General features: G+C 48.7%; 11 protein-coding genes across 11 annotated transcripts; 9 read left to right on the forward strand and 2 right to left on the reverse strand.

Moving 5' to 3' along the window:
• The first annotated feature begins 16 nt into the window (after positions 1 to 16).
• Positions 17 to 1972, forward strand: EDB91DRAFT_755124 (HAD-like domain-containing protein). Its single transcript, XM_041328291.1, has 8 exons — positions 17 to 410; positions 461 to 526; positions 596 to 712; positions 764 to 868; positions 926 to 1027; positions 1112 to 1268; positions 1326 to 1516; positions 1569 to 1972. Exons 1-8 carry the CDS (start codon positions 81 to 83, stop codon positions 1824 to 1826), a joined length of 1326 nt encoding a protein of 441 aa, XP_041181221.1. The 5' UTR covers positions 17 to 80; the 3' UTR covers positions 1827 to 1972.
• Position 1973: 1 nt separating this feature from the next.
• On the forward strand, positions 1974 to 4651 carry EDB91DRAFT_755125 (heterokaryon incompatibility protein-domain-containing protein). Its single transcript, XM_041328292.1, has 2 exons — positions 1974 to 2272; positions 2391 to 4651. Exon 2 carries the CDS (start codon positions 2440 to 2442, stop codon positions 4504 to 4506), a length of 2067 nt encoding a protein of 688 aa, XP_041181222.1. The 5' UTR covers positions 1974 to 2272; positions 2391 to 2439; the 3' UTR covers positions 4507 to 4651.
• A 2553-nt stretch (positions 4652 to 7204) lies between these two features.
• EDB91DRAFT_755273 (ammonium transporter) lies at positions 7205 to 9519 on the forward strand. The gene is made up of 6 exons (XM_041328293.1): positions 7205 to 7376; positions 7464 to 7609; positions 7666 to 8082; positions 8139 to 8552; positions 8602 to 8918; positions 8971 to 9519. The coding sequence occupies exons 2-6, from the start codon at positions 7582 to 7584 to the stop codon at positions 9241 to 9243; spliced, it is 1449 nt and encodes a 482-aa protein (XP_041181223.1). The 5' UTR covers positions 7205 to 7376; positions 7464 to 7581; the 3' UTR covers positions 9244 to 9519.
• Positions 9520 to 9612: 93 nt separating this feature from the next.
• EDB91DRAFT_1108811 (FAD/NAD(P)-binding domain-containing protein) lies at positions 9613 to 11832 on the reverse strand. The gene is made up of 8 exons (XM_041317586.1): positions 11556 to 11832; positions 11315 to 11499; positions 11171 to 11262; positions 10913 to 11114; positions 10718 to 10855; positions 10199 to 10666; positions 10061 to 10149; positions 9613 to 10004 (listed from the first exon to the last, which is right to left on the reverse strand). The coding sequence occupies exons 1-8, from the start codon at positions 11797 to 11799 to the stop codon at positions 9839 to 9841; spliced, it is 1584 nt and encodes a 527-aa protein (XP_041181224.1). The 5' UTR covers positions 11800 to 11832; the 3' UTR covers positions 9613 to 9838.
• A 326-nt stretch (positions 11833 to 12158) lies between these two features.
• On the forward strand, positions 12159 to 14129 carry EDB91DRAFT_1108816 (uncharacterized protein). The gene is made up of 8 exons (XM_041317587.1): positions 12159 to 13062; positions 13122 to 13132; positions 13183 to 13190; positions 13244 to 13513; positions 13578 to 13609; positions 13661 to 13740; positions 13797 to 13808; positions 13875 to 14129. The coding sequence occupies exons 1-8, from the start codon at positions 12212 to 12214 to the stop codon at positions 13934 to 13936; spliced, it is 1326 nt and encodes a 441-aa protein (XP_041181225.1). The 5' UTR covers positions 12159 to 12211; the 3' UTR covers positions 13937 to 14129.
• Positions 14130 to 14457: 328 nt separating this feature from the next.
• EDB91DRAFT_755451 (mitochondrial distribution/morphology family 35/apoptosis) lies at positions 14458 to 15401 on the forward strand. Its single transcript, XM_041328295.1, has 3 exons — positions 14458 to 14827; positions 14970 to 15162; positions 15218 to 15401. Exons 1-2 carry the CDS (start codon positions 14612 to 14614, stop codon positions 15057 to 15059), a joined length of 306 nt encoding a protein of 101 aa, XP_041181226.1. The 5' UTR covers positions 14458 to 14611; the 3' UTR covers positions 15060 to 15162; positions 15218 to 15401.
• Positions 15269 to 16737, reverse strand: EDB91DRAFT_755423 (uncharacterized protein). Its single transcript, XM_041328294.1, has 5 exons — positions 16364 to 16737; positions 16170 to 16311; positions 15883 to 16117; positions 15466 to 15822; positions 15269 to 15391 (listed from the first exon to the last, which is right to left on the reverse strand). Exons 1-4 carry the CDS (start codon positions 16497 to 16499, stop codon positions 15517 to 15519), a joined length of 819 nt encoding a protein of 272 aa, XP_041181227.1. The 5' UTR covers positions 16500 to 16737; the 3' UTR covers positions 15269 to 15391; positions 15466 to 15516.
• A 118-nt stretch (positions 16738 to 16855) lies between these two features.
• Positions 16856 to 18815, forward strand: EDB91DRAFT_1108829 (Las1-like-domain-containing protein). The gene is made up of 6 exons (XM_041317588.1): positions 16856 to 17077; positions 17128 to 17442; positions 17513 to 17855; positions 17929 to 18298; positions 18352 to 18448; positions 18500 to 18815. Exons 1-6 carry the CDS (start codon positions 16964 to 16966, stop codon positions 18707 to 18709), a joined length of 1449 nt encoding a protein of 482 aa, XP_041181228.1. The 5' UTR covers positions 16856 to 16963; the 3' UTR covers positions 18710 to 18815.
• Positions 18816 to 21023, forward strand: EDB91DRAFT_1108833 (uncharacterized protein). Its single transcript, XM_041317589.1, has 9 exons — positions 18816 to 18983; positions 19040 to 19080; positions 19138 to 19261; positions 19315 to 19415; positions 19471 to 19476; positions 19540 to 19661; positions 19718 to 20570; positions 20628 to 20698; positions 20751 to 21023. Exons 1-9 carry the CDS (start codon positions 18920 to 18922, stop codon positions 20815 to 20817), a joined length of 1449 nt encoding a protein of 482 aa, XP_041181229.1. The 5' UTR covers positions 18816 to 18919; the 3' UTR covers positions 20818 to 21023.
• Positions 21024 to 23489: 2466 nt separating this feature from the next.
• EDB91DRAFT_756640 (PIF1-like helicase-domain-containing protein) lies at positions 23490 to 24746 on the forward strand. The gene is made up of 6 exons (XM_041328298.1): positions 23490 to 23655; positions 23722 to 23733; positions 23788 to 23869; positions 23915 to 24172; positions 24224 to 24670; positions 24729 to 24746. Exons 1-5 carry the CDS (start codon positions 23578 to 23580, stop codon positions 24532 to 24534), a joined length of 741 nt encoding a protein of 246 aa, XP_041181230.1. The 5' UTR covers positions 23490 to 23577; the 3' UTR covers positions 24535 to 24670; positions 24729 to 24746.
• Positions 24747 to 25331: 585 nt separating this feature from the next.
• EDB91DRAFT_1007178 (uncharacterized protein) lies at positions 25332 to 25685 on the forward strand (the record flags this gene model as incomplete). Its single annotated transcript, XM_041312343.1, has 2 exons — positions 25332 to 25361; positions 25416 to 25685. Coding segments are annotated over 2 exons (300 nt in total), but the record flags the coding sequence as incomplete, so codon positions are not given.
• Between the last annotated feature and the right edge of the window lie 214 nt (positions 25686 to 25899).

A 25899-nucleotide genomic window follows, 5' to 3' on the forward strand; every position in this document is an offset into this window, starting at 1 on the left:
CCAAACAAATGCAAATCGTATCCTTTCTTCTGCAAAGTGCCAGCTAAAAAGTGGTAACACACGTCCTCGCCAGTGTTCGAATGTTTTCAGTGATTGTGCGCAGCGCAGCTCAACGACGCGCCCTCCCTGCACTTCGTCACTTCTCAACACCCCCTTCATCACCTCCCCAGAACCCCCCTCCTTCACCCCCGCCGTCACTCCCGAGTCTTGACTTCCAACCCGCGGAACCAGAACCAGAAAAGACCCAGCGCACGGGTGCAAAATCATCCAAGGACTCGCTTTCGAGTATAGAGCGAAAACGTCAGTTTTTAGGACGTCTTTCTCTTGGTGTACTCGCGGTCGCCCTTGGTGTGCAAGTCGTGTATCTTGGTAGAGATTGGGAGGCGGATGAGTTAAAGGAACGGAACCAGGTGCGCCTATACTTCGAGCTCTCGTTCTGCGCGTATTAAGTCATAAGAAGGCAGTGGAGGAGGCTCCATCAGGAAGGTGGGCACGAACGAAATCGAGGTTTTCGGACCTATTCGATGTACGTGACGCAACGAACTCCTGACTCAATGGCACACCAGCTTATAGACTTTATTGATCGCGTCAACAGTACTTCAACAAACCCCAATGGCAAGAACTACTCCCGCCGCCTCTCCCAGCTCCCCATCAAAAACCGTACACTCTCCTGCTGTCTATGGATGATCTCATTATCACGTCAACGTGGGATGTAGGTTGACTTGTTCAAGTTAGGAGCATCGCTAATAATGTCTCTCCTCAGCGACAGCAAGGATGGCGGACAGCTAAACGCCCTGGCGTTGATTATTTCCTTGCCTACCTGTCCCAGTTCTATGAAATTGTGATATTTACAACTCAGCACCATTATGTGTGTATTTTGCATATTGAAAACGTCTTGACGAGAGTTGAAACTCAAATCCAACAGACCGCCATGCCCATAATTGAGAAACTTGACCCATATAATTTCTTTATCACTTACAAACTTTTCCGTGAAGCCACACGATCAGTGAACGGTAAAATTGTCAAGGTAAGTCTCGTCCAGTGTTAAACTTCCACTTCGTCTCCCTCGTCGGCCGTGTGTTGTTTTTGTTAAATCCTTCCCCTTCCTCAGGACTTATCGTATCTTAATCGTGACCTCTCGAAAGTCATCCTCCTTGATACGCATCCCGAACATGTAAGTTCACATCCCGACAACGCCATTATCGTCCCCAAATGGACCGGTACACCCGGGGACAAGGGCTTGATTGCCATGATCCCCTTCTTGGAGTGTATGTACACACTTTTGTCTCGCCTCAGCCAACCTTAATCTCAGGTTTCTCGCATAGCCATCGCAATTTACAAGACTCCAGACGTGCGGCCCATCCTTCAAGCGTATGCAGGGAAAGATATCCCAATCGAATACGCGGAGAAGGAAGCCGAGGCGAAGCAGAAGCATATCGAGGAGTGGAAGAGCAAGGCGCGTGGATTATCCAAGGGCGGGTTCACACTGAGTGGCATGTTCGGTGGCGCGAGTGAAGTCAGTTGTTCTTATCTTTTCTTGTGTTATGGCTGACTCTAATATTCTGCAGCCCTCGCACTCGCCCATTCCCTTGACTTACCTCGAGCAGAAGCGCCTTGAGGCACAGCGGCAGTATAAAGAGGAGCAGGCATACATCGCGACCCACAAGGACGAGTTTGAACGGCTATTGGAGGAGGACAGGCAGGCGATGGCGCGGGAGATGAGCGGAAGTTTGTGGGGCGTTTTGGATGCAATGGCGGGGAAGAAGGCAGAGGCAGAGGCTGCGTCGAAGGTGGATGTGGAGGGAAAGAAGGTACAGGTGCAATAAACGGATTGTGGTGCACATAACTAGACCGGAGTTATTTACATCTAGGTATGCATATTGTTGTCGTCATCATTATCTCCTCCTGCACTACACCGCTCACTTGAATATGAATATTCGCCAAAACTACAGTATGCCCACTCAAGTATTACTTGAATACTCGCTTGACTTCAAGATCTCAAGACCTGGGCTCAAAGGTCGAGATCAGCCACAGTTGTTTGTTGACCACGAAATAGCTTATAGCTACCGACTCCATTCCTTCTACTTTTTGGTCTGTCTAGTACCACTACTAAGGGGAGACTGCCAAGTTCATCTAGACAACATCCTCACATCCATCAAACACGTCCGATGCCTCCTGCGTCTGCCACGAAGATGCACGGCCTCTGTCACTCATATTTCACTAGCTCCCGGCTCATGTATCCGACATCAATCACGGGTTACCCCACTATATGGTGTTAGTCCCGCAGTCTAACTTAGGGTCTAAGCTTATAAGGCCCAATCAGGCGTTCATCACATCAAATCTTATGATTTTTTCTTATCTCAAGTTCGGCTGGACCATATGTAATCAAGAGACCGTATTCATTGCATATACTCTGGTTGGTTCTGCCAGCTCAGCGCGATGGAAACATCCACACAGTTTCGTTACCAACCTCTATCCACCAGCAGTTCCATCAGGCTCCTTCGAATTCGCAAATTCGTTTCCATCTTGGAATATGACCTCATCGAGGCCGACCTTGAAAATAACCCCGTTTATGATGCGCTGTCCTACACCTGGCAGCTTGATAAACATTCAAGCACGACATCCGGAATTGATTCGGAGCGTGGAGGCTCTATCAGCTGTAATGGGATGAACCTCAACGTGACTGCCAACCTTCTATATGGCTTGCTTCGCCTGGAGCGGCTTCGCCAGGATACGTTGATCTGGATCGATGCTATTTGCATCAATCAACAGGATCTAGAAGAACGCGGCGCCCAGGTCAACATGATGGGCCGCATCTTCGGTTCTGCACGTACGGTGGTGGTTTGGCTCGGAGAGCCGTCAAGTGACCCCGGGGTACAGTCCGTCGAAGAGATTGTCCGATTCATGGAGCAGCTGCCCTACATCAGGGAGGAGCAGTTCGAAAGTGTGTTAGATTATAAGGACGCCGCCATCGCGGCCTTGCGTGAGATGACCATCGTAACCCACACCAGTGACTGGCTTTCGCTCGGTGACTTCTTCTTTACAATATCATGGTTCCAGCGGTGTTGGATCATCCAAGAAGTTGTTCTCGCTAGAACCATTGAGGTTTATCATGGACCAACCCAGATCCCCTGGGATGTGGTGCAAAATGCTGCACGACTCCTTGACGTGGTCCGCCGCCAGCACTCCTTCTGGCAAGTATGGCGGGAGAAAGGGGCCATCGTCCTAGGCTCGATCCCTATAATACTTCTTGCACGCGAGCACTGCAACCGCGGCAAGCTCTGGCCGCTCGAGACGAACCTTGCCCTCAGTCGCACCTACCAAGTCACCGACCCGCGTGACAAGATCTTTGCACTGTTTGCCATATCGGATAGGTCGTCGTTGGAGTCGCCAGTGGTGGAACTCGACGTGTTCAGCGCGGATTACACCAAATCTATTGACCAAGTCTACATGGAGTGCAGCGCACGCCTGGTCGAGGGTCGGACAGGGTACGCTGTCCTCTCCATGGTAGAAGACCGCTCATACTCTGCACCTCGCCCCATCCCTTCGTGGGTGCCGGACTTCAGCGTTTTACCGAGCCCCCCACCGCTCGCAATCCATGGGCAGTGCCCTTTTTCTGCGGGTGGATTCACCAGTCCTCTATCTACCCGACCCACCGTCTCCCCTGATTGGAAAGAGCTGTGCATCCCTGTCGCCGTACGACTGGGCCGTATTTCCCGCACGTCAGAGACTGGGCAAGAGATGTATTCCCTTGAGCGTATGACACATTTCTTCCGCCTGCTCGCTGATCCAGCCCTACGTCTCGCCAAACTCGCAACTCCCGCAGCAGCAGAGGCCCTGTGGCGCACCCTCATCTCCGACCTCGCCGACCCCGCTAGGGAGCGGCGCCCCGCGCCTGCTGCCCTTGGCGCCTCATTTGCCCAATGGGTCACCTACCTCATCCTCCGCGCTCTCGACACTGCCTCCCATGCTTCTGTACATGCTGCTGATCATTTCCCAGATGGAGAGTCTCCACCTGGACCCATCCCTATCGGTGACTCTCCCCTGCGTGATTTTATATGGTCTGCCGCGCACGCTACGGCCCTGCGGTCTGCTCCACCAGAGTACCGTTACTCCGAGGTTCATGCTGCTGTGAACGATTTCATAGCAGTATGGGATGGTGCAATACCCTTACGGGAGCTGCTGGATGCGACGAGGGTGGCTGTGGCGGCAGGAGACAAAGCCCCGCTGAAGGTGACGCACAATTTTGTGAGAACGTTCTTGTGGATGTGCTCTGCGAGGCGGGTGTTCAGCACAGAGCGGGGAGATCTGGGGATTTCACATCAAAGTGCGAGGGTCGGGGATGAGGTGGTAGTGCTGCCGGGGGCAGCGGTGCCGTTTGTAGTGAGGGAGGTGGAAGGCGGGGCGTATATCCTGATTGGGGAGGCCTTTGTGCATGGAGCCATGGGAGGGGAGGCGCTGGAGAGGAGGGGACTATTGTATTTGGAGGATCTGCGCTTGGTGTGAGGATTGAATATTGACCTATGTGGCACATTTACAATCTTGTTTGGGACAGCATCTTCGGTGTGACGAATATTGATGCTACGATCTTTCCATAGGTACCCCTGTTTAGACATCGAGCTCGTGCTCAAATAATATTGGTTTTTTCCTCCCTGGTTGAGGAGAAATCGGTCGTACATACAAGTTTATAAATTATGGCTTGGCCGTGGGACTGAGATGTCAGATAAGAATGTGATAGGGGGCCAAATATCTCGTTTGATTATATTGGCTTTGCTGGCCCGCGGAGGAAGATTCCCTGTCGTTGTCAATACCCTGTGCGTTCTCATATGCTAATTGTTGCGTCTTCTTTGCAGTATTGTTCATAAATATATTATGACTCGTATATTTATGAACATAAGTTTAGCTTCTATCCTATGTGCAAGGCACAGTGCGTGGCTGCATGACGAATTTCCTCCCAGACATTGATTTGTCCAGTGCCAGAAACGACACATTGCACAACCATGAGTGACTTGAACTTTCGGGAACTGGTTTGACGAAGATGGTGCACTTGGTTTGCGGGGCGTCGATACAGATCTTGAGAAGCGGATTGGTTGAGTGAAGAAGCCAGATGTTCATCCAGTGGGGGGCCTGTTGGAACTTATAACATCTAAGCTGCCAAGGTCATGGCCAGACTGTGGCTCAGTTACGGTATGCTAAGGGCGACTTGTTACCGCCGGGCGGAAGTACTGGTCTCCTAAGACGACTCTCCTTCTCCGGATCGGTGTGACGGTGTCACTCATTTTGGTCTATTTGGCAGCCATCAACGAGATAGCGAATCACAGAACCATTGGTAATAGGTATGTTGCAGACGGCAAGCCTGAAGGCCTTGCCAAAGGCTCAATTTGGCACATGTTGACTTCCTGAAGTGTGACGTTCGGCTACAACACAGCCAGCGAGGCTCGCATCATCGTTGGATCGATTTTTCCTGCAGTGGGAACAACAGATGCAGGGTGGGAGCGCAGTAGAAGTCGGTCCACCAGCGATACCTTTAGGTGTAGGTGTTCCAGAAGCTGGCTGAGATTTAATCTTGTAGATATACCCAGCAACACAAGACTTCACAAGACGCACCTGAATGGCACTTATAGAGTTTCGTAGCGAGAAAATATCCCAGGCTCGGTGGCAGGTGGAAACAATTGAGTTGCGTGAACATCCAAAAGAATTCGTGAGCACTGAACAAATGTTGCTTTCTTGACTATGTTAAGCTGTAGAGGTCGAGTAGCTAGTCTCCCTTAGGTAGACCAATAGAAGGAAGACAGTCGTTCCTTCTATAAAGACTAGTGGTAGTGGTAGTAGTAGTAGGTGACGGATGTACGTATCAAACTTCTGAACCATAAATCACAGTCCCGACTCTTGCCCGACTCCGTGCCGAAGTAGTTCATAAGGCTCTGAGGTAGCATTAGGTGTTGACAACAACCTTGGAACATTGATAATCAATTTCAGTAGTGACTGAGAGAAGCAACGAATCCAAGAGATTATCGATCAAGTATGACCCAATTGATATCAGAGAGCTGTTTGCGGATATGGATGCGCCTGTGAAAGTTCGTGGCTGTGAACTGTTGGACGAGTTGTAAGTAGGGCCCCCATCTGACACTGACTTAAACGCTTAGTATAACGGCAACACGGTGCCTATGCGTAGGTATGTGCCGGTCCGAAGAAAAATGCACTTGCACACCGGGTCGTGGTGTTCGGGTGTTACTTGCTGCTAACCCGCTGCGGACTTCTTCGGCTCGCGACTTCAGAGTCACTTCAGTTCAGACGATTCTAATGCCTCTAGTGATGCCACCGAATGGTAACAATGGTAACATTCCCGAGTCGTTCATGTTCAGGTGGCCCCAAGGGGGAAACAATATTCAAGAAGGCAATATTGATCACTGGTCAGCATTCAAGTCACGAAATTAGGGGGAAAAGGAAAGACACTGATCTCAGCTTTTGCTTCTGTATACCTAGATATTCATACAGAGGAGTATGAATCCGTCTAACCATAGCAGGATACCTGCTAGCTGATTGAAGATCGTCGACCAATAGTGACACGAAGGTGTGAGCTGGCTGGAGAACCAGGGAGGCATAACCTTAAAGTTTTATGATGGAATGAACGCCCAATTCCGTAAGTTCCGCCCTGTAATATTAATGACGGTATTACGGATCAAGATCTACTTTCCCTACATGTTGCTGCCTCGCTGTTGACAGATGAAAACCCGAGACTGTGGTTAATGCTTCCGCTCACATGTCATGCGAACAGAGATTCAAGTCTTTCACAAGGTCGATCCCAATTGGAGATCTCTACCGATATTGTGAAGCTCAAGCATGCATACATCTCTGGGCGCTGGGGCCAGGCAAGTATGCGAACATAATACTCTGCTATCTCTGATTTTGTATTGACAAATATGACCCAGTGTAGTCTGATTTAGCGTCATCGTACTGTTCTGCACGCTGCCACATACATGCCACGACACCGTTCTGTATACTTCTGTATACTGCTATAGAATTCAATCGCGTTGTGACACGTACCCCCATTGTCTCCGGCACTGGCATGCCGCCGCTAGAAGTGGCCTGGCATGATCACAAATCGCCACAGTCAGCTCCGACCTGCCACGTCGGATTTCCATGACCCTTCCCCACATTTCCTTGGCTAGATATGAGGACCATTGATAGATATTTGTGTGCAAGGTTGCGTCATGACTATAAATACAAAACCAGCAACCAGTTCTTGGGTTATTGAGGCATACCCACTTGACTCTCCGGAAAATCAACGCCGAGGCACATACCTTCACCCGACCTATTCGACGTGATGGTTCTAACGAGTATCCTCGACTTGTCGAATGCGATCTTGAAAAAGAGTGCGTCTACGCATCGCCTATATTCATAGGCGACCATCCACAGATACACAGAAGAGCTGATGTAGAATTCGTTATCTTGCGTTGCAGGGGATATACCTGGGTGAGGCAATAGCAAATTTTGCCAACAAGTCCTCGAACCCAATATTCTCTCCTATCTCACAGGTTCGGCGGCGGAGATGTCTCTTTCATTATTGTAGCAAGCGGCATGGTATTTTTCATGATACCCGGTCTCTGTTCGTAGATGTCTCTTACCTTGTGTTCTATCTGCTCACTTATACATTTTATCCAGCTTTTCTATATTCTGGTTTGTCCAGAAGAAAGTCCGCATTGTCGCTCATCTGGGCAGTTTCTGCCAGCAATGCGGTCTGTATCTTTCAGTGGTACTTTTGGGGTTACTCCTTAGCGTTTTCGCCAACTGCAACTAATGGATTCATGGGCAACTTTGCGAACTTTGGCCTGATCGACGTTCTTGGCGGCCCGTCCCCGGGTTCCCCTCTAATTCCTGCGCTGTTGTACGCATTATATCAGATGGAATTCGCATGCGTCACGGTAGGAATACTGGTGGGCGGTATCTCTGAGCGAGGCCGATTACTCCCAGCTATGGTCATCACATTTTTATGGATGACCTTAGTTTATTGCCCCCTCGCTTGCTGGGCGTGGAATATAAACGGCTGGGGTTTTAAATTCGGCGTTCTTGATTTTGCAGGTTAATTAGTTCTTCCTCCTACCGTCTTGATTTTCTGACATCCTGTGATCTACAAGGTGGAGGCCCCGTAGAGATCGGAAGCGGGGTAGGAGGTCTTGCCTATGCCTGGGTGCTTGGTCGCAGACAGGACAAGGACCTCCAGAACTTCAGACCACACAATGTTGCCATGGTGAACCTGGGCACATTTATCCTCTGGTTTGGCTGGCTTGGTTTCAATGGTGGTAGCGCTTTTGGGGCAAACTTGCGCGCTGTCATGGCAATGTGGAACTCTATGATTGCTGCTGCGTTTGGCGGTATCGTTTGGTGCCTCATCGACTACCGCCTGGAGCGCAAGTATAGCATGGTCGGATTCTGCTCAGGAACCATTGCTGGTCTCGTCGCGGCCACGCCTGCTTCAGGATATATCCAACCGTGGGCAGCAGTCATTATGGGCGTGGTCACCGGCGCTGTGTGTAATTACGCAACGAAACGTGAGCCTACTGGATCACTCGAGAGTGCAAACGTTAACGCAACCCTTAGTCAAATTCCTTCTCAACGTGGATGATTCACTGGATCTTTTTGCCGAGCACGCCATTGGCGGGATCTTGGGTCTCATGACGAACGCATTTTTCGCTACCCGTTCCGTTATCGCCCTAGACGGCGTTAACACAAGTGTCATTGGTGGTTGGGTCGACAACAATTGGAAGCAGCTTTATATTCAGTTCGCCTATATCCTCGCGACATGCTCATACACGTTCGTCGTTACTGCTCTGATCGTCCATTACGTCGACACAATCCCTGGCCTCCACATACGCGTCTCGGCTGAGAGTGAGACAATCGGTCTTGACGAGGTCGAGGTAGGCATGAATATACTCTTGATTGTTCCTTTAGGCTAATAAGAGAGCCCAGATTGGCGAATTCACGCACGACTATATCGAGGTATGGCGTGACGTCATGGAGCCACATACGGTCCGCCCAAATCAACGCGGATCAACATCCGACACGATCACTAGTACTACTGCCACTGTCGCCGGTGATAAAATCTGCCCACCAAGCCTTTCGCATACGAAACAAACACGTAGTTTGCACCTTGAGGACATGAATCTTGATGACACGGGTGAGAAGCCCGTTGAACTGGAGGTACTGCGGAGAGACAAGGCGAGGATCTCCATAATTGCATGAGGATATGTGGATTCTGCAGTGAGTGAACACATATCCCGAATCTACCTTCGTATATCACTTCTTTATTGTCATCATATTCTTGTGTACACCAGGAGTGTTCGCCCTCTTTCTTTGAATCCCATTTATTGCCATCTGGGGTCGTTGACGAACAAATATCATGCCTCACGTCACTTGCACGTCACCCCCAGCGAACTGAATACGAAACTGACATGTCTTATTTCTGCACGATTTACTTCTTATCTACAATTAGAATCAATATATTGTTTCTATCATACACCGTCTGCGATGTCGAATGACCTACTTTCGTGAAGTTCTTTGGAAACCTTGGTGACAGCCGAGGGTGGACCTCCACAGACCTCCACGCTCAGCGACTTCGAACTCAATGCGCTTTGCAATTGGCGCACCAGGTATTGATATCGATTGCGCAGTACTAGTACAATTCCCTATGCATCTATGATCCAACTAGCTATGTATGCACACCCCGGTGTGTGATCGAGCTGGTTAGCTAGAAGACTGGTGGATAGAGATATGGATATATTTATGTCATTCGTTCACTCGGAATGCTCCATCATACACTGATCAGCGCTTGCGTAATCTAGCAATCCCAGCCAAGCACGAAGTCGGTCGGCACTGTGATTTGGGTTGCGTTCTCACTCTCTGAGAGCAGAGAACCACAGATACCAGTTCCAAATTCTTCATGCAACAGTAGATCAACCACATTACGCGAGGCTAAGGTCTCGGTTTCCATGGTTGAGATGAACCTAGGCCGAGATTGACGTCAGGAGGAAAGCAAAAGGAAACATCATTCCACACGTACGGCTCAAAAGCATTCACGTAGTAAAAACCTTGATCGAGCTTGACTGGAGGAAACTCTGCCGTGGGGAGCAACACGGGGTATGCCTGCCACTGATTGCGTCGTAAGTATCAAGTTGCTCATGTAAACGGTAATGATTACCAGTTTCCTATACACCCAGCCGACATTACCAAATACTGTCTCGAGCCATTCATCGGAGACGCGCTCTTGGGAGAAGATTTTTACAGCCCACTCAGAGTCTGTTGTTGCGTCTCCTGCTGCACCTTCTACCCTACGAACCTTTCCATGATAAGAAATTGAATTGAACTCAGGCTCCACCCCACCCGCTCGAGCACCCTCGTAAGTGGACAGAATCGTTTTCGGCACTTGAGCATTGGATGCGAGACCAAAGTACTCCGGGCTGGGGCGTTCAGATTGTGTCGTTAGCAACGTGACATGCAAATGCACATATGGCTGCGGAGGAATGAGTTCAGCCAAGTCGGAGGGCAGGATAATATTAGTCTGATGGAAAGGTGCGGCGAGGACAACTCCTTTATACGTCTGGGAACCGGTCGATGTGTAGACAGTCCACAAAGAAGAAGTGTCAGATTTCCGCTTGATCTCCTTGACCTGGAATATTTTCAGTTATCAGACGAAAATATAAGAGAAAGAGGCCCAAACATTCGTGTTCAGAAAGACGTTTGCAGATGAATTCTCGAGAAATCGCTCAAATATGTGGAAATTTCCTGCAGCAACGCCAGATGCACCATTCGCTGCCATTGAAATTGCGCCTCCGAGGGCATGGATCTCGTCCACGTTCTGACGCGGCGTCAGTTGGTCGAGAATCTAGTAAACTGTTTGAGAAGTGGGACACACCTGCCCGTAGTTGACACGCGTCGCTGCCTCAACAAGCTCTCGTGCAAAGAGCGGGCCAACACCCTTACCTTCGAGAAAATCTGAGGCGGTTTGGTTAGTCATGGACCCCCACTGGAACTTTTCTGAGAACGTCGATATATCATCCCAGCGAGGAGACTCAGGGGTGTACAGGCCGAGAAAGCGGTCAATCATTGACTGGACACTTATGTTTTCTTAATGAGCTCCACGATGATTATTGAACAAGCGAAAGAAACGTACATGGCTTTTGTTCTAGTGGGGGCAGTGTAGCCATACCTCCATAACACCTTCAAAGTTGTCCACCAGCTTTTCAAATAGCTGCCACTATCCACCTTCGACGTCGCGTAAGGTTTTGTGGGCAAATACAAATGAAAAGTAGCTCACCACAAGTACGAATTTCTGGCCATCCCAGATACCAGTGTCCGAATCATCATCTTCGAAGGCTGTCAGTGTCAAGTTGAATTCCTTGGAAGCTCTCATGAGATTCTTGTTGGCGTCAACAAATACAGAAGCTCCTAGTTCCAACGGAGCAAGTGTAGTATCATTGTAAGGATATACTACGGTGCTGCCTGCGGCCCGATTTGGTGCATAAGCACGGTTCGACGCACATGTAGCTGGAACTTACGTCCCCCGACATAATCTGAACGCTCATACACGTCAATTTCAACGTCGATTCCAAATTTCTCCTTCGCTTTAGATATCCAAAATGCAGCAGAGGAACCTCCCGCGCCTGCGCCCACGATGGCTATTCTTGGAGAGGCATGAGCCTGTTCTACGTGAACAAAGTTTTTCGACTTGAAGATGCTGAAGGGAAATTGAAAAGCAAGGCTGGAACCGATTAAAAGCGAGCATATGAGGAGGCGGCGCATGATTCTCAGTGAAGTCACAAGTGTAAGGAAGTCGGTACTTAAGTACGTACACAAAAGGATTTAGTACGCTGTGACCGAGGTTCCTCGCAAATATGTACAAATACGACTTTATACGTTTACTATGTAGTAGCACTCAGTTTGCGATTGCAAGTAACTTTACATTTGGAAACGTTAATTATTGGCAAAATACGATGTATACAGGTATACTTGTAATCATATGGTGACTGCGATGGGGAGACGGTAAAGTGAGTGCATAAAAGTCGATTACGGAGTTCAATCAATCTGCGGCCAAAGGGCCCAGGGCCCGGGCCGAAACCATATATCAGAACATCAATATGATTTACGCCTTGTACGTTCCCACTGGCACTACATCAACCTTCAGCCTGATTAGTGAACGATTCCACGTTGAACAATGTCAGCGATGATGCTGAGCTGCGTCTTCCCAATACCGTCAGAGATAACAGAACGCGCTCTTGCACTTTGCCACCCTCGCGACGTTGCGTCATTCTCGCAGACCTGCCGGAAAGCACATCGCCTGGTTTATAGGAGCCCAGATCCGTATCTGTGGCGCCAACTATTCCTTCTGTTTCCCTTCGATGACCCTCGGCAGATGGAGTCCGTATTTTTGGGAGATAGTCATTTCAACTGGAGGAAGGAGCTACTCCGGCGAATGGAAGCACAATTAATCGCCTGTCGCAAAAATTCAAAACTTGAAGACCTCTTGAGGGCCATCGATACCTTTGTTTCTGTGGTACGCACTGCAGCTCCTGTCGCAATGGGGCATGAACGTGTCTCATCCCCGAATTTATTGTGGGTCGTTGACGTGTTGCAATCCACAAACATGCTTCGCTCTCCATTAATTGCCTCAGAAGAGGGTAATCAATCGCTGGCTCGCTTGCGCTCATACCTTGCGCTGACATTGGATGAGTACGACGAAGACGACGACGAAGGGAAGGAAAGGTTGAAATTAATATGGATGAGGAGTCGCTATCAAGTTTATGACCTACGGAATTACCATCAAGGAAATGCATGGGGCCCATTCACCACATCAGGAGAAGTGGATTGGACTCACATAGAGTCGATTATCAACGTTATTTCATTGAACCTTTATGACCGTCCATCTCTATGGCCGGATGCAAGACCGCGTTGTGGGCTCGAAGCTACTCGAGCATATTCGGCACCTGGCACCACAGCACGAGCAACAGGTGATTGGGCTGGTGTTGAAGGTCACTGGAGGAGATATGTCTGCTTCATGGATATTCGGTATGACTTTTGTTCACCTTGTTATTTGCCCGCACTGAAGTGCATCGCCCTACCACCAGAGACCTGTTTGGTAAGCATACTTATAACCCAAGCTCTTACATTCACTCATCCATTAATTAGCACTCAATGTAATTTTTTTCTTTTATGAGACTTACCCTAATATTCAACATTCATTCTACAGTATGACAACGGAGGACGCGGACTGCAGGATAGCACCTACTTTGACAATTTAAATTTCCCAGATGCGGCGCGCCTCATTGAGCTCAAACTGACGCTCATTGACGCTCAGGCAATACCTGACATCTACACACTCGACCGCTTCCCTAATTCCCCGTACGAGCACTATCCGACCTTGTACTTCACTGGATCATCTTGGGGTATGCCAGGTAATGAGGCGACTGTCATAGGCTCTGTGACCATGTCGGAAAGTGGTGTGGTACGATGGCGATTTGTAAGCCCCGTCATTATTACTCATTCCACAAGATACGAAACCGAAATGAATTGAGGCACGTCAGGCATCTGTATCCGATTCGTGCATTAAGTGGAGGTAGGTTGCGGTGGTGTCACGATGTCCAGATGCTCATAATGCACATTTTAGTTCCGAAGGGATACAAATCGGCAGCATCGCCAGTGCGTTTGGAGTAATAGGAACGTGGACAGGGGTTCATCATGATCGTGGTACGTATATATTCGTTATCTTTTGATCTGATGCTGTACAAGTTATCCCTTCACAGCTGATCCTGTTGGTACGTAATATTTATCCATCATGTGCTTTCGTACTTGGAAGTCTAATCAATCAACCCACGTCACAGGTCCTTTTTGGCTTTACAAAGTAGAGGATGATCACCCTAGTTATATGCGAGTGCACACTTGAGTCAACGCTGGAACCATTTCATGATCGTAACGTTGGCTGACAGACGCTGTTTTCTTGTGGACAACTTGTTTTGAATATTGCTCTCGTTACTTGTATTTATACCCTGTAGAACGTCGTTCCATGCTGTGAATTAGTTACTTCTATCGCGTCACGTTGTCCAATCACGTTTGCTTATGTTATCGGTTGACAGAACAACTTCTTGAGCGGAGACTTTTTTTTTCCCTTTTCATACTTAACAACCTTCAGCCAGCTTTGCCCCTGCAAAGCAACTCTTAGCCAGCCTTGGCTCTGGGTATTTGGGTGAATGGGAGAAGAAAGGAACATCAGGAGTTCAATTAAGCCGGAGCGCCTCCCAGACTTTGTGCCACTGCCTTTCGAGGCGGCTTGGGAGGTGCTTGACTATGCAGCTCTGACATCTATCCGTACCTAGTTGAGTTAGTAGTGAAAAAATCCCTTGATTTAATCTTTTGAGGACTGTACTTTTGGATGACCTGATTGATATCTGTCAAGGTACCTTCTGCTTGGCGGGACTAAATCGACATCGGTGGTTGGCTATGTTTCCTTGTGACTCAGTCTAACCGCAGCGACACGTCATTAGAGCTCGTCATTAGTCCCTACCGGCGGTTGTTTATACTCTCCCTTTGCCTCCTCACCTGCGTTGGTAGCAATTATTCAATGGCCCATTCGTTGTCTCCAGAATGTACGCCATTAAAGAACGAGTACGACGTTTGCTTCAATACTTGGTTTGAGGGCTACCTCGAACCAGCTATTGCGATCGGCAACACCAAGGGACACCCACAAGCTCAAAGAACTGAATACTCAAAGCAAAAGAAGGAAGAGTACGACCGGAAATGTGGGAGCATCTGGGCGAGGTACAAAGATTGCGTTCAGGTAGGCCCTTTAGTTGTGGCTTTTTTCTCTGCCAGGGAATGATTTTCCGAGCGACGTTTTAATTCAGATCCAGTGCTCATTGGACATCTGATTATGGTTCCTGTTATCACTAAGAAATTGATGCTGACCTCTTTTAATATAGAAAGCTGTTACAGAGAAAGGTCTGGGCGAGCTGCTTGGCCAAGCACGACAAGAGAACCCGCTTCGCGAACCCTCGCAGGCGAAAGAATGAACGGATATGCAGGGAATGTACTGGTAGTCATACATATCGTCCAGTTATTCATCTAGGCTCTCTATGGACTTCAACACCGAATCAACAAAACGACATAAGAGTGGTAACATGAACACATGATTGGAATTTCATATTCCTAACCAGGCTTCCTTCCATAGAAAGATTGCGTCGTATAGAGCAAATGCAGGCCGCCCCTCGGACGATGGAAAGAACGGACAGCATGCAGTCGCAAAATATCAATATCCAGTGGTATTGAACACAAGACAGAAATAAAATTTCGTTACACTTTCATTACACCATTAAATAAAGACTCCTATCAGAACCGTTCTGATCTGCAGTCGTTGGGTGGGTAGACTACTTTGTAAATAGTGAGGACGGTGTCATCGAATCTATGAAACCGACTTACCGCTTCACAATTGGACGCCACTCTAATTGACTGGTGCTTCGACGCCCACCATCAATATTGAGGCCTGCTCAAGGAGTACTCGTCTTGATCCAAGTCAGGGGATTTATAATCCAGGTTAAGGGGCAGCACGAGACCGGCAACAGTGTAGATGATCACAACCGCATACTCCATGAGCATGTCCATTACGAGGAAGATTTGCCATTCGCCCGTGAGTATGTTGAACTTCGCCAGGTCGCTAGTGTTGGGTTGGGGGGATGTCGTCGAAACGACAAACGTGCTCGAAGAAAACATGGACAGGACGCTGTACACCGTCCGGACCGCCAGGAATGGAAGTGCGATGGAGATGACCTTCAGGAGCTGAAGAGAGGGCGTAAGAATTTTAGGCGGATAGATGTGATCGTGCTCTGGAAAGCTCACCTGCTTTCGGTATTTCATGACAGAGCGGACTTGGCTCCATAGAAAGAGGCAAATGCCGACAACAATAATGTATAGGACGACAAAGAGGATGACACCTGTCCGGCGCATGATGTTCGCACTCGAACTTGACGAATTGACGATACCAAAGACGGTAAGGCAGACGGCGGCCAAACCGAGGAGTTCAAGAAGGAGCAATGGCTTGTTAAATCTTGATCCACCATCAGGGGTCTGGAATCTATGGTAGTATTCAGCCCATCCCATCCAAAACTGGTAGCATGATGGCGCACACTAAGTGAAACAGACCGAGCGTGCAAAGTAACAGTGGGGATAGGCCACTTGCTTCAAGGGCGTAACCACCGATGTAAAGTCCAGTGTGGACGGGCGTAATTTCTTCAGCTGCAACAAGAAAAGAACCACCCATGATTCGAACTGAAGAAAAAAACAGGTTAAAGCTATGACTAGAATAAATTAAATGACTGACTGATGCAGAAGAACATCAACAAGATCCACCCTCGTGCTATACCGTACTTGGACACCACTTTGAAGGAAGCAAGTAGGAAGGGGGTATACATTGCGATTGTCACCGCTGCAAGGATGCCTTTGGGGCTGAGACCCATGTTTACTCGAGATTAACTTGAGGAAGGAAGAAGTATAAATTGAAAACTGAGGGAAATGATACGATGGCTGCTTGCCTTTGTATGAAACCTTGGTTGACAAAGGGCAGTGCTTGATAGCGGCCTCGTCGCGTGTATCTCGAGAGAATGTGACAGTTCTGGAAGGCTGTCAACTGGGCGCGATATCATGACTAGACCCGGGAGTAAAAGTGGATGTAGAACCATGCCCTGCACAGTTACTATGCTAGGTAACATTAATATTGCAATTGTGGCAGTACTTTAGTATGATGTATTACATAAGATGTGCGAAATGCCGGCTGCCGGATACATGCATTGCATTGATTGCAACGTTGTTCGCATGTTCCTTTAGGAAATTTGATCATTGCACCGCCACTTCAGCTCTTCGGTTTGCAGCTGCGGACAGACAAATCGTCCACAATTATCTGACATTCGGGTCGGCACTGCAAATGAGACTGCCCCGACGTGTGCCATGGGTAAATATCAGCGAGCTTGATCAGCTCTGTTCGTGGATCTTCATGGACGAAGGCGATCTTGAGGCGAAACAGGTTGCAATTAACAGAGTAAGCTTCACTTGAATCAACATTCTCGAGCGTCGTCTGACAGAGTTTAGCTATCAGCATGGAGAGCTGTAACTACATTGCCTCACGCGCTGGAGTCTACTCTATCGATCTTAACCGCCCGGTTGATCGATTCTTCCGAAACCCCACAGCATTCCTCCCGATTGAGTATAAGGCAGAACTATGCCACTGCAATCATCCGGATGGTAAATGGTCTCGTCGATCCTTTACAGGCGGGTGCATATGCGAGATCTATAGCATCTATCGCCGCCCAGCTAGGGTTACCTTCTTGGTTAGTGGAATTGAGGCATGCAGCCACGCACGAAGACCTTCCCAGCCTTGAAGTGCTCAGGGAAGCAGCACGGGAGGTGAGCTGTTCTATAGGAATGTAAAATATTCTTATTCTTATCATGGTTCATATTTTGTTGGCGCGGTCAGTCACTGACATGGCTGTTGCACAACTACTTTCTTCCCACTATAAACCCTTCAGCTCCTAGAGTGCGCACGGCGACCCCTTTGCGACTAGTTGCCCCACTTTTAAAACAATACAAGACACTGCTGAAACTTGTTACGCGTGACGCTTCCCTCCGCAAACAATATCAGCCAGACATTGATGCACTCATGCGAGATGTTGAGCGGTGGCTTGCAGAAGCTAAACTAGCTGCAGATTTTGCGGCCGATGCATACGGGTGGGATACCATCGACGGTAATGATATCGAACAAGAGGATGCTAGAGAGAAGTGGGCTCTGGAAAGACTTTGCGATGCCTTGGTTGAGAAGGGTGCTCTTGTATCTCTCTCTCAGAAGTATGTATTTTCGCAAATTCTGGGCTTCTCGTTGACTAGAACACCTAGGAGGAGAAACCTTCCGTCTGACGAATTTGTGCCTCCTCACTCGTTCACTTGCGTTATGGATTCCGTTGTTGGCCCACGTACAAACATATCATCCTACCTTCCCATCTATTCTGACGACCCGGATTGTGGAAATCCTTCTTTACGAGCAGCCAAGTACAGGATTTGACATGGATGTCGTTTCGTTCGAGACAGAAGACTCACAAAATGGCCCTTCGTATCATTTGGCTCTCGCGAAATGGGCCGCGTGGGTTATTAATGCATATGACAACGGTCAGGAAAATGGGGAGTTGAGTCTCAGGAAGAATGTGATTGTTCTAATCGCTTCTACCCTTGCTCCTGGTAAGACAGAAGGGGTAAAGAAGACTGAAGTGTAAGCCAAATTTGGTCCGCTGTTATTTGATTGATGCGACCAGTACGCAACAGGTTGGCCACTCTCCTCGAGGCGGTGAGCTCGGGTTTTACGGAATTGCAGAAAGCATCCGATATGCTCCTTTCTGTCACGTGTCCTTTGAGACCGCAGGTGAGTAAATTAAGGGCTGATTTCCCCCCTTTCTTGACGGTTTGCATGCAGCAATGGGATGCGGGTGATCTGACAGTGATGAATGAACGGCTTCAATCCCTAATATCGCTTGATGATGAGTCTCAAGAACACATGACTTCAGCGTCCACTACATCATTGCCGGCGCAAGGTCCAGAAACAAGCGGGTGGAAATTGTTGGACCATCAAAGCAGCTGGAAGTCGTGTCCTATAGGCGTTTACTGTCCAACCGTCCTGCATTGATAGTGTAGATAATCTCTGCATAGCTATCTCTTCTTACTTTCTGTCACATTGGTCACAGTCACGCGCAGCTTGCTGCGTATTATTAACTCAGTTTCCCCGATCGGTCTTGAGACACAGCCAAGTGCATGACATTGATTCGAGCTGCACCCGGGGGCCGGAGCATAGGCGCTCCAAGTCCTTACTTGCTCTCCTTTGTTTTAGTAGCGAACCATGAAGTTCAATACGCCACTACCACAGACGCTACCTAAAGAATGCACGAAGGCAGCAAAGATTTGTGAGTATCTGGCTCCTTTGTTGACCATGGTGACACTGACAGCCTGAGTTACCCAGTTTCGTCATTCGTGGACAACAAGAATAATGGTCTTGACGGTGTGAGTCTAGCTGGCTGCTGTTAGCAGGACAAGAGTTGAAAGTTCACTTGACCGCAGGTCATCCCTTGGAGTGTATTAGAGAACGCCAAGGGATTTGCCCTCTTCACTGTTTTCAAAGCGGGCTTCGTCTTCTCGGCGAGAGCGGGGACGGGGATCGTTATAGCGAAGCTTGATGACGGATGTGGGCATTTCGCATATTACGTATGCATCGCTACCGCTCACAGGACTCATTAGCATGGTCTGCTCCAAGTGCCATAGGCTCAGCTGGCCTAGGGGTTGGCGGACAACTGGGCGCGGAGATGACAGATTTCTTGATTGTCCTTAATTCAATTTCGGTCGGTCTGCATGCTTCCCGAAGCCCTGGGCCTCTCCGCTGACATGTCATTGTAGGCTGTTGTATGTCGATCTTTATCCTACTTCAGGTGACATTGAGCGCTTATCGGAGTTCTTGGCGCTTAGAAATCGTTCATGTCTGCCGGCTCCCTCACTTTGGGAGGCAATGTGAGTATCGCGATGGGCCCTCTCGGGCGGAATGGTGAAGCGATCGGATCCGTGAGTTCAAGCGGCAAGGTTGCTGCCATGTAAGCCCACCGACTGCTACCCACAGTACGCTAAATTGACATTCCAAATTATTCAGGTACAGCTATTCTAAAACGCGAGGCTTATTTGGTGGAGTTTCCATAGAGGGCTCTGTCATCATGGAACGTCAGGATGCAAATCTGTTGGCATACAAACAGGACGTGACTGCGAAAATGCTTCTCACTGGAGCAGTCCCTTGTCCAGAATGGGCTTCTCCTCTTGTGAAGACTCTCGAAGCATGCACTGGTTTGCCAGGCACTCGGAAGTGGATCGACGACAGAGCACGGGAGCAGTCTGGTTATGCCTTTGCGAGCCCAAAGAGTGAAGGCAGTACGCCTTCATTCTTGGCCAAGAAGAAGAAAGGAGCTGATTTTCCCCCGGAACACTGGGGAAGGAGAAGAGATTCTGGGTCGTACTTTGCTAGCGGGGGATCGGACTCTGATGTTGGCCCTACTCCGTGGGATGACTACGAGCGCGCCCCACGGTCAGGTCCTGGTTTCGATACAAAATTCGAATCTGATCCTGCGCCTTCTTCGCAAAGCCGGCACCGACCTTTTAACAGTGTCTCTACGCCACCAAGCACAAAGGACCCATATGACCCTGCGTCACCGTTCAACTCTCTACCACCATTTAGCTCTGCACACTCTAGCTTAAGCGACATAAATGGCGCTCACTCGCGCTCAATGAGTGTGCCGTCTACCAACCAACCTTCTAATCGATATCCCTTGGCGAATTATACCAACCCCTTTGCTTCCAGCCCACCACCGGATGACAATTTCTTTGAATCAGACGATCAGCCAAGCTATCGCGCGGCACCATTCATTAAAACTAAAGCAGACCTCACAGCGTCTCTTCCTCTTGATGATGGAGTCAGTCGTGCGATAGCGCTCTATGACTTCAAAGCGGTGGAGGTATGAAATTGTTCTTCTCTCATGATGACGAGCAAGTGTTTACTGCATCGCATGCAGGCTGGTGACCTTTCTTTTTCTAGAGGAGATGTAATCGTTATCACAAAGAAGAGTGATAGTACCGATGACTGGTGAGTTTTTCCTCCAATTTCCGCATCAATAAATACATGACCTGTGAATCAGGTGGACCGGAAAAGTAGGCGACAGCAGAGAGGGAATATTTCCGGCCAATTTCGTGGAAGTTGTATAAGTACTAGCAGCGCATCTTCATTGATCAAGCATCTTACCTATGTATTGAATATCCTGTTGTACACTTAGATGATCTGTACAGATTTACGGTAGTGTAGCGATTGAAAATTTACAGCTCACCGAACGTTGGCCTGAAACGGCCTGTAGTATTGATAAATCGAGTGAGATGTGGGATGGCTTTATCTGAGGTGGGAAGGTACATTATTGACGTTACATTCCGACGGAGGGCGTTCGAGAGTATGTAATGCCTCTAATTTTGCTTGTGTACTCTTGCTAATTCATCTTAGAAGCGGTTACCTTGGAGTGACAGGTCACGGTGTGAGTCGTGTTCCTGCTTTCGCTTTAGTGTCGTGTCCGTCCTTGATGCATATGATATGTAGTAACTGGTTCATTGTCGAACCACTCAATATGAACCCTAGGGTCACCCCGAGTTCTGCCTATACTTCTTGTCGCTATGACCCAGGCCTAATCATTCTTCCAAATCAATTGACAGACTCCACGACTTCTGCCGAATCTTCCGGCAGCACTGTTTGCAGGACATAAAAGCAAGCTGTCTTCATATCGTGTCCCCCACCAGCCGCCCCCAGCCTCAGAGTTACTATTCGAGATCCCCCTTGGCAGATCCCATAGTATCACCTCGCACAAACAATGCATTTCTCCTTCCTCGCCGTTGTCACTGTTTTGATAGCATCTATGTCTGTCAGTGCATGCAGTGGCGAATTCGTGGTTTGCAGCAGCGACAAGGATTGCTGCAAGCACATGGTTTGTATTTTCAATGATGTGAGTATGAGGAGTTTGCTTTGCATCCAGGATCCAACCCCATAACTCGCAACGCTAATAGGAGTTTGGTCCATACTGCGATTTTAAGGAATCTCGATGAGCTGGAAGTCCGAGTAACAAGTCGCGATGTGAGTAATGTTTTAGCCGGGTACTGTGCTTCTTGAAGTTGATAATACAATACGCAGTTAATCATCAAATTGATCAATGTGGCCAACTTGTCTCCCGCAGACATGAATGTACATATTTGTTGGAATATCATATGCGTGTCTGGAACGTGACAGGGACGTGAGAGACTGCGGATCTTAAAATTGAACCAGCATTGAACCAGCACCTTCACCCTGTAAGCGGGCCGTATCTAAGCATCGCATCTCTGCAATTTTCAGTTTCCCGATATGCTTCTCGAACGCGCCTGCCCGAGTACGTTTACACTTCTGTCCGACGAGGCGTTCACAGGTGATGTTCTCCGGATGACCCAGTCCACTTTAACAGAATCACCCCCAACATGCAATGGAGCTTCCGCACACCAAGTTCATGCCGTTGCCCATGTCTTGCACCAGTGCTTTCTGGAAATCGTTTTAGCAGCGACTAGGAAAAGGCTGAGCTAGGGTATAGCACGAGTATACCCGCAGGTCGGAAAATCAACACCGTACCCGTACCCGTCAACACCGACCCCAACGGGTAGGGGGGTACGGTGTTACCCGTACTAACCCGTGGGTGTGAGCGCTTACCCGCTCCACTTCCAATCGATACTTGCGGAATTTGGGCAGTTTCTTGTCGCCAGTAATATTCTTGATGGCCCGCTTCTGATACTTGACTGCAAAACGCAGCATGTCATACGTGGAATTCCACCACGAAACGACATCTCGTGGAATAAGATTTGTTCTGAGACCAGCCTAATTGTCACCCTGGTAAACAGGAAGATGCGTGAAGCGGCAAGTACTGTTTTGTTGCCTGCAATGATGCCATCCGTGACGAAGACAGAAGACAGGACTCAACATTACCAACTTCGAACTGGGGGACACAGTTAAGACGCGTTTCTGAATCCTGTGGGCAGCAAATGATTCAGTAGTGCTGTCTCAAACATTACGCAAAGTCCCAACAAAGTCCAGACCCTACAGACGACCCCTTCATGGTGAATCACGTGATACCAGTGGCATATCCGTATACCCTCGTATACCGTGCTTTCGGGTACGGTGTTGGCGCGGGTGTCAGTTCGAGACACTGTACCCGTACCCGCCGTACCCGTGACCCCCATACCCGCGGTGTGTCACAAACCCGTGCTATACCCTAGGAAGAGCTCGCGTTCAGACTCGCGTCGATGGAGCTCAGCGAGTCCTGACGACAACCAATCACCAACTGCCGGGCACCTCATGGCATACCTACATACCTATTAGTGGGGCTGGTCATCTATGGGCGGGTGAGTGGCTTTTAAAATAAAATGCGCCAACCAGACTGACATACTACTTAATGCCACTGTCATTGGGGCTTCAAGCATCACGAATATGGAAAGTACTTTGGGAAGTAAGCTCGTGCCAAAAGTCTTGATAGAACACATTGCGAGTGACCTGTGGGGAAGTGCAAACGATATCGGTCGACTTGAGCATTGTCATTCCAGAATCCAAGATGAACTATTGAATGATGATCCATCAGAACACAGCACAACACCTCTCGTAAGATCCAACACGCCACATACTGCTGTGGTATTGCCTGCCAGTCTGTCTCGCTCCTAGTGTACTAGTAGTGTTACACGTTTTTTACTTCGTTCCGTTCCATTATTCAGTATTCAAGCCCGTCGATTAGGTGTGCAACGTGCACATTGTTCTCCATTGTACCTAGGCTAATGCCATTGCCACTCTTTTTCTTTTTCTCTGAAGTCTGTTTTGTGTGGAACGTGACAAATGTGTGACAGACTGCACAACTTCTCCTATCCACGACGTTCACGTTAACGTTGGAATCCCTCTCGAGATAATTGAAGTATCCAATGCCAAAGGCAGCGAAAAAGTATTACGCTGTAAGGATTGGTCGCGAAGGACCAAAAATATACGACTCTTGGGCCGAGGTGAGTTTTCTCTTAGAAATTCAGCAGAAACAACCCTCAAAGGCTGTAACGTCCATTTTATCTTAGTGCAACGCAAACGTGAGTCAAGATTAGACCGTGACTTGTGCGCGCCAATTTAAAATGTCTCAACAGGTTTCGCGTTGGCCCGGTGCCGTTCACAAGAGTTTTCGATCTCGCGTCGAGGCTGAACAGTGGCTTGCGTTACCTAGAACTAGTGAGCAATTAAACGACCATTTGCTACGCTGCTGAGTCCCAGAAGCCCCGGTACCGTCTTCGAGTACGGAGCCTGCGTCGTCTGGTGTGTCCAGCGTGCCATTGGGCTTTGGGTCAGGAGTAGCAAGATCCAAATATGCAAAGACTGCGAAGCAACCACCAACCTCCCAAGGATACGATTGGTCTCCAATTGATACACCTGCGCCTGAACCTCCATCGGATAGTATTGTTCTCTCAGAAGAGCAAAAATGCGTGCTTAGAAGAATTGAGCAGGGTGAAAATGTATTCTTTACAGGGTCCGCAGGTGCGCAATTGAAACTGACCTGCCTGCGTCTACGTTGCTGATTTTATCTAGGCACCGGTAAATCTGTACTCTTGCGGGAAATCATTCGAATGCGGGGTGGGCGCGGCCACCACGGTCTCGCTATAACGGCGTCAACGGGAATAGCATCAGTTAACATTAGCGGAACCACCGTGCACTCATGGGCGGGAATTGGGCTTGGCCAAGAAGACGCAAAGAAACTCGGCGGAAAATTTCTTGGGCAGCCTAAATTTGAAAGGGTCAGGCAACGATGGCAAAGTGTTGAGACACTCGTGGTAGATGAAAGTTTGTGGCATACACCTATTCATAAGATGGTTGACTCTATCATTACTCAGTATCCATGATCGACGGAAAGCTCTTTGATAAACTGGTATGATGATGCTGAAACATTGCAATCTTACTGCTGATGTTACCTCTGGATCACAGGAAGCCATTGCTCGGATTGTAAGGCGATCGGAAAAACCTTTTGGTGGCATTCAGGTACAACGCCAATAATCTCCCGTTAACTTCTGGCTTCTAATGTGTTTGCGGGTCTTAGCTGGTACTTTCGGGAGACTTCTGCCAGCTTCCTCCGGTGCCAGATCGCGGTCAGAACGGGATCCCAAATACCGTCGACGTTCGCATTTGAGGCAGAAAGTTGGAGTCGTTGCATCAAGCAGCCTATAGTCCTGACGCGAGTTTTTCGGCAAAAGGAGCAAAGTGAGCAATACGTGCAAATCCGCCTTCATTCGCCTACATGAATTAGAATTCGTTGACATGCTCAACGCGATGCGTTTTGGAAAGTTGGATGAAGACTCTATTCACGCTTTCAAACGACTGTCGCGCCCAATCGAGTATACGGATGGTATCGGGCCAACACAGCTGTATGGGGTGGTTGTATGTTGCGTCATTTTAGGCTCAAACTTCCCATAGATACCCCACTCGTGCGGAGGTCGATGGAGCAAACCAAAGAAAGCTTATTTCACTGCCTGGGGACGGAATCAGATACTCGGCAACCGACACACCTGGACGCGATTCGAACGACAATGCTGTTTCACTTGAACAGATGGGGCGCTTGTTGGAACGACTTGTAGCACAACAAATCATCCATCTAAAGGTGGGTATTACTCCTTTTGTTTACACAACCCTGTCTCACACATCGCAGGTGGGCGCGCAAGTCATGCTGATCAAGGTAGTGTGAGATACTTTTAAAACGAGCTCTTGAGTTGAACACACGGCTCCATAGAATATGGTCCAGGGAGAGCTGGTTAACGGGTCTGTAGGGCAAGTGGTCAGGTTTAATACTTCTGAAGAAGCTTTGAAGTCCGCTACTCCAATTGTCACGGAAGAAGGTCTCAAAGGTGGACTCTCCACGAAGTCCGAAATTCCTGCCAATTACGACAACTCACAATGGCCTGTTGTCCGATTCACGTGTGGCAGAGAACTACTATGTGTACCAACGGACTTCACGGTCAATAATGCGGATGGTGGTACCGAGGCGAGAAGACGACAGGTGAGCCGTCTGACTTTCGCTTAGAATCAGCATATGAAAAAGATCAGATCCCCCTGATATTAGCTTGGGCACTGAGTGTCCATAAGTCTCAAGGGCAAACTCTTGAAAGGGTGAAAGTGGATCTCGGGCGAATCTTTGAGAAAGGCCAAGGTAATTTCAACCTCACGACTTATCACAGGTTGTTCACTGCCGCCCTCTCAGCGTACGTCGCCCTTTC

Source organism: Suillus paluster (assembly GCF_016628075.1).
Source record: "Suillus paluster strain FC165 chromosome Unknown EDB91scaffold_7, whole genome shotgun sequence".
In the NCBI taxonomy this organism is placed as follows: Eukaryota; Fungi; Basidiomycota; class Agaricomycetes; order Boletales; family Suillaceae; genus Suillus; species Suillus paluster.

What these genes read in the sequence shown, in the direction of transcription:
- EDB91DRAFT_1108816 (XM_041317587.1), top strand. Translation starts at nt 12,212, where the DNA reads ATGTCAGCGATGATGCTGAGCTGCGTCTTCCCAATACCGTCAGAGATA. An exon ending in GTGTGGTACGATGGCGATTT is followed by an intron (nt 13,514 to 13,577) that starts GTAAGCCCCGTC and finishes GAGGCACGTCAG; the next exon opens with GCATCTGTATCCGATTCGTG. An exon ending in GATTCGTGCATTAAGTGGAG is followed by an intron (nt 13,610 to 13,660) that starts GTAGGTTGCGGT and finishes TGCACATTTTAG; the next exon opens with TTCCGAAGGGATACAAATCG.
- EDB91DRAFT_1108833 (XM_041317589.1), top strand. Translation starts at nt 18,920, where the DNA reads ATGAAGTTCAATACGCCACTACCACAGACGCTACCTAAAGAATGCACG. An exon ending in ATGACTTCAAAGCGGTGGAG is followed by an intron (nt 20,571 to 20,627) that starts GTATGAAATTGT and finishes CATCGCATGCAG; the next exon opens with GCTGGTGACCTTTCTTTTTC. An exon ending in AGTGATAGTACCGATGACTG is followed by an intron (nt 20,699 to 20,750) that starts GTGAGTTTTTCC and finishes CCTGTGAATCAG; the next exon opens with GTGGACCGGAAAAGTAGGCG.
- EDB91DRAFT_755273 (XM_041328293.1), top strand. Translation starts at nt 7,582, where the DNA reads ATGGTATTTTTCATGATACCCGGTCTCT. An exon ending in GTGTAATTACGCAACGAAAC is followed by an intron (nt 8,553 to 8,601) that starts GTGAGCCTACTG and finishes CGCAACCCTTAG; the next exon opens with TCAAATTCCTTCTCAACGTG. An exon ending in TCGGTCTTGACGAGGTCGAG is followed by an intron (nt 8,919 to 8,970) that starts GTAGGCATGAAT and finishes AAGAGAGCCCAG; the next exon opens with ATTGGCGAATTCACGCACGA.
- EDB91DRAFT_755124 (XM_041328291.1), top strand. Translation starts at nt 81, where the DNA reads ATGTTTTCAGTGATTGTGCGCAGCGCAGCTCAACGACGCGCCCTCCCT. An exon ending in CATGATCCCCTTCTTGGAGT is followed by an intron (nt 1,269 to 1,325) that starts GTATGTACACAC and finishes TTTCTCGCATAG; the next exon opens with CCATCGCAATTTACAAGACT. An exon ending in TGTTCGGTGGCGCGAGTGAA is followed by an intron (nt 1,517 to 1,568) that starts GTCAGTTGTTCT and finishes AATATTCTGCAG; the next exon opens with CCCTCGCACTCGCCCATTCC.
- EDB91DRAFT_755423 (XM_041328294.1), bottom strand. Translation starts at nt 16,499, where the DNA reads ATGGGTCTCAGCCCCAAAGGCATCCTTGCAGCGGTGACAATCGCAATG. An exon ending in GTTGATGTTCTTCTGCATCA is followed by an intron (nt 16,312 to 16,363) that starts GTCAGTCATTTA and finishes TTTTTTCTTCAG; the next exon opens with TTCGAATCATGGGTGGTTCT. An exon ending in CTCGGTCTGTTTCACTTAGT is followed by an intron (nt 16,118 to 16,169) that starts GTGCGCCATCAT and finishes ATACTACCATAG; the next exon opens with ATTCCAGACCCCTGATGGTG.
- EDB91DRAFT_1108811 (XM_041317586.1), bottom strand. Translation starts at nt 11,799, where the DNA reads ATGCGCCGCCTCCTCATATGCTCGCTTTTAATCGGTTCCAGCCTTGCT. An exon ending in TTCAGATTATGTCGGGGGAC is followed by an intron (nt 11,500 to 11,555) that starts GTAAGTTCCAGC and finishes ATCGGGCCGCAG; the next exon opens with GCAGCACCGTAGTATATCCT. An exon ending in CCCACTAGAACAAAAGCCAT is followed by an intron (nt 11,115 to 11,170) that starts GTACGTTTCTTT and finishes AGAAAACATAAG; the next exon opens with TGTCCAGTCAATGATTGACC.
- EDB91DRAFT_1108829 (XM_041317588.1), top strand. Translation starts at nt 16,964, where the DNA reads ATGAGACTGCCCCGACGTGTGCCATGGGTAAATATCAGCGAGCTTGAT. An exon ending in TCAGGGAAGCAGCACGGGAG is followed by an intron (nt 17,443 to 17,512) that starts GTGAGCTGTTCT and finishes TGGCGCGGTCAG; the next exon opens with TCACTGACATGGCTGTTGCA. An exon ending in GGGGTAAAGAAGACTGAAGT is followed by an intron (nt 18,299 to 18,351) that starts GTAAGCCAAATT and finishes AGTACGCAACAG; the next exon opens with GTTGGCCACTCTCCTCGAGG.
- EDB91DRAFT_755451 (XM_041328295.1), top strand. Translation starts at nt 14,612, where the DNA reads ATGGCCCATTCGTTGTCTCCAGAATGTACGCCATTAAAGAACGAGTAC. An exon ending in GGTACAAAGATTGCGTTCAG is followed by an intron (nt 14,828 to 14,969) that starts GTAGGCCCTTTA and finishes CTTTTAATATAG; the next exon opens with AAAGCTGTTACAGAGAAAGG.
- EDB91DRAFT_755125 (XM_041328292.1), top strand. Translation starts at nt 2,440, where the DNA reads ATGGAAACATCCACACAGTTTCGTTACCAACCTCTATCCACCAGCAGT.
- EDB91DRAFT_756640 (XM_041328298.1), top strand. Translation starts at nt 23,578, where the DNA reads ATGCCAAAGGCAGCGAAAAAGTATTACGCTGTAAGGATTGGTCGCGAA. An exon ending in GCTTGCGTTACCTAGAACTA is followed by an intron (nt 23,870 to 23,914) that starts GTGAGCAATTAA and finishes GAGTCCCAGAAG; the next exon opens with CCCCGGTACCGTCTTCGAGT. An exon ending in ATTCTTTACAGGGTCCGCAG is followed by an intron (nt 24,173 to 24,223) that starts GTGCGCAATTGA and finishes GATTTTATCTAG; the next exon opens with GCACCGGTAAATCTGTACTC.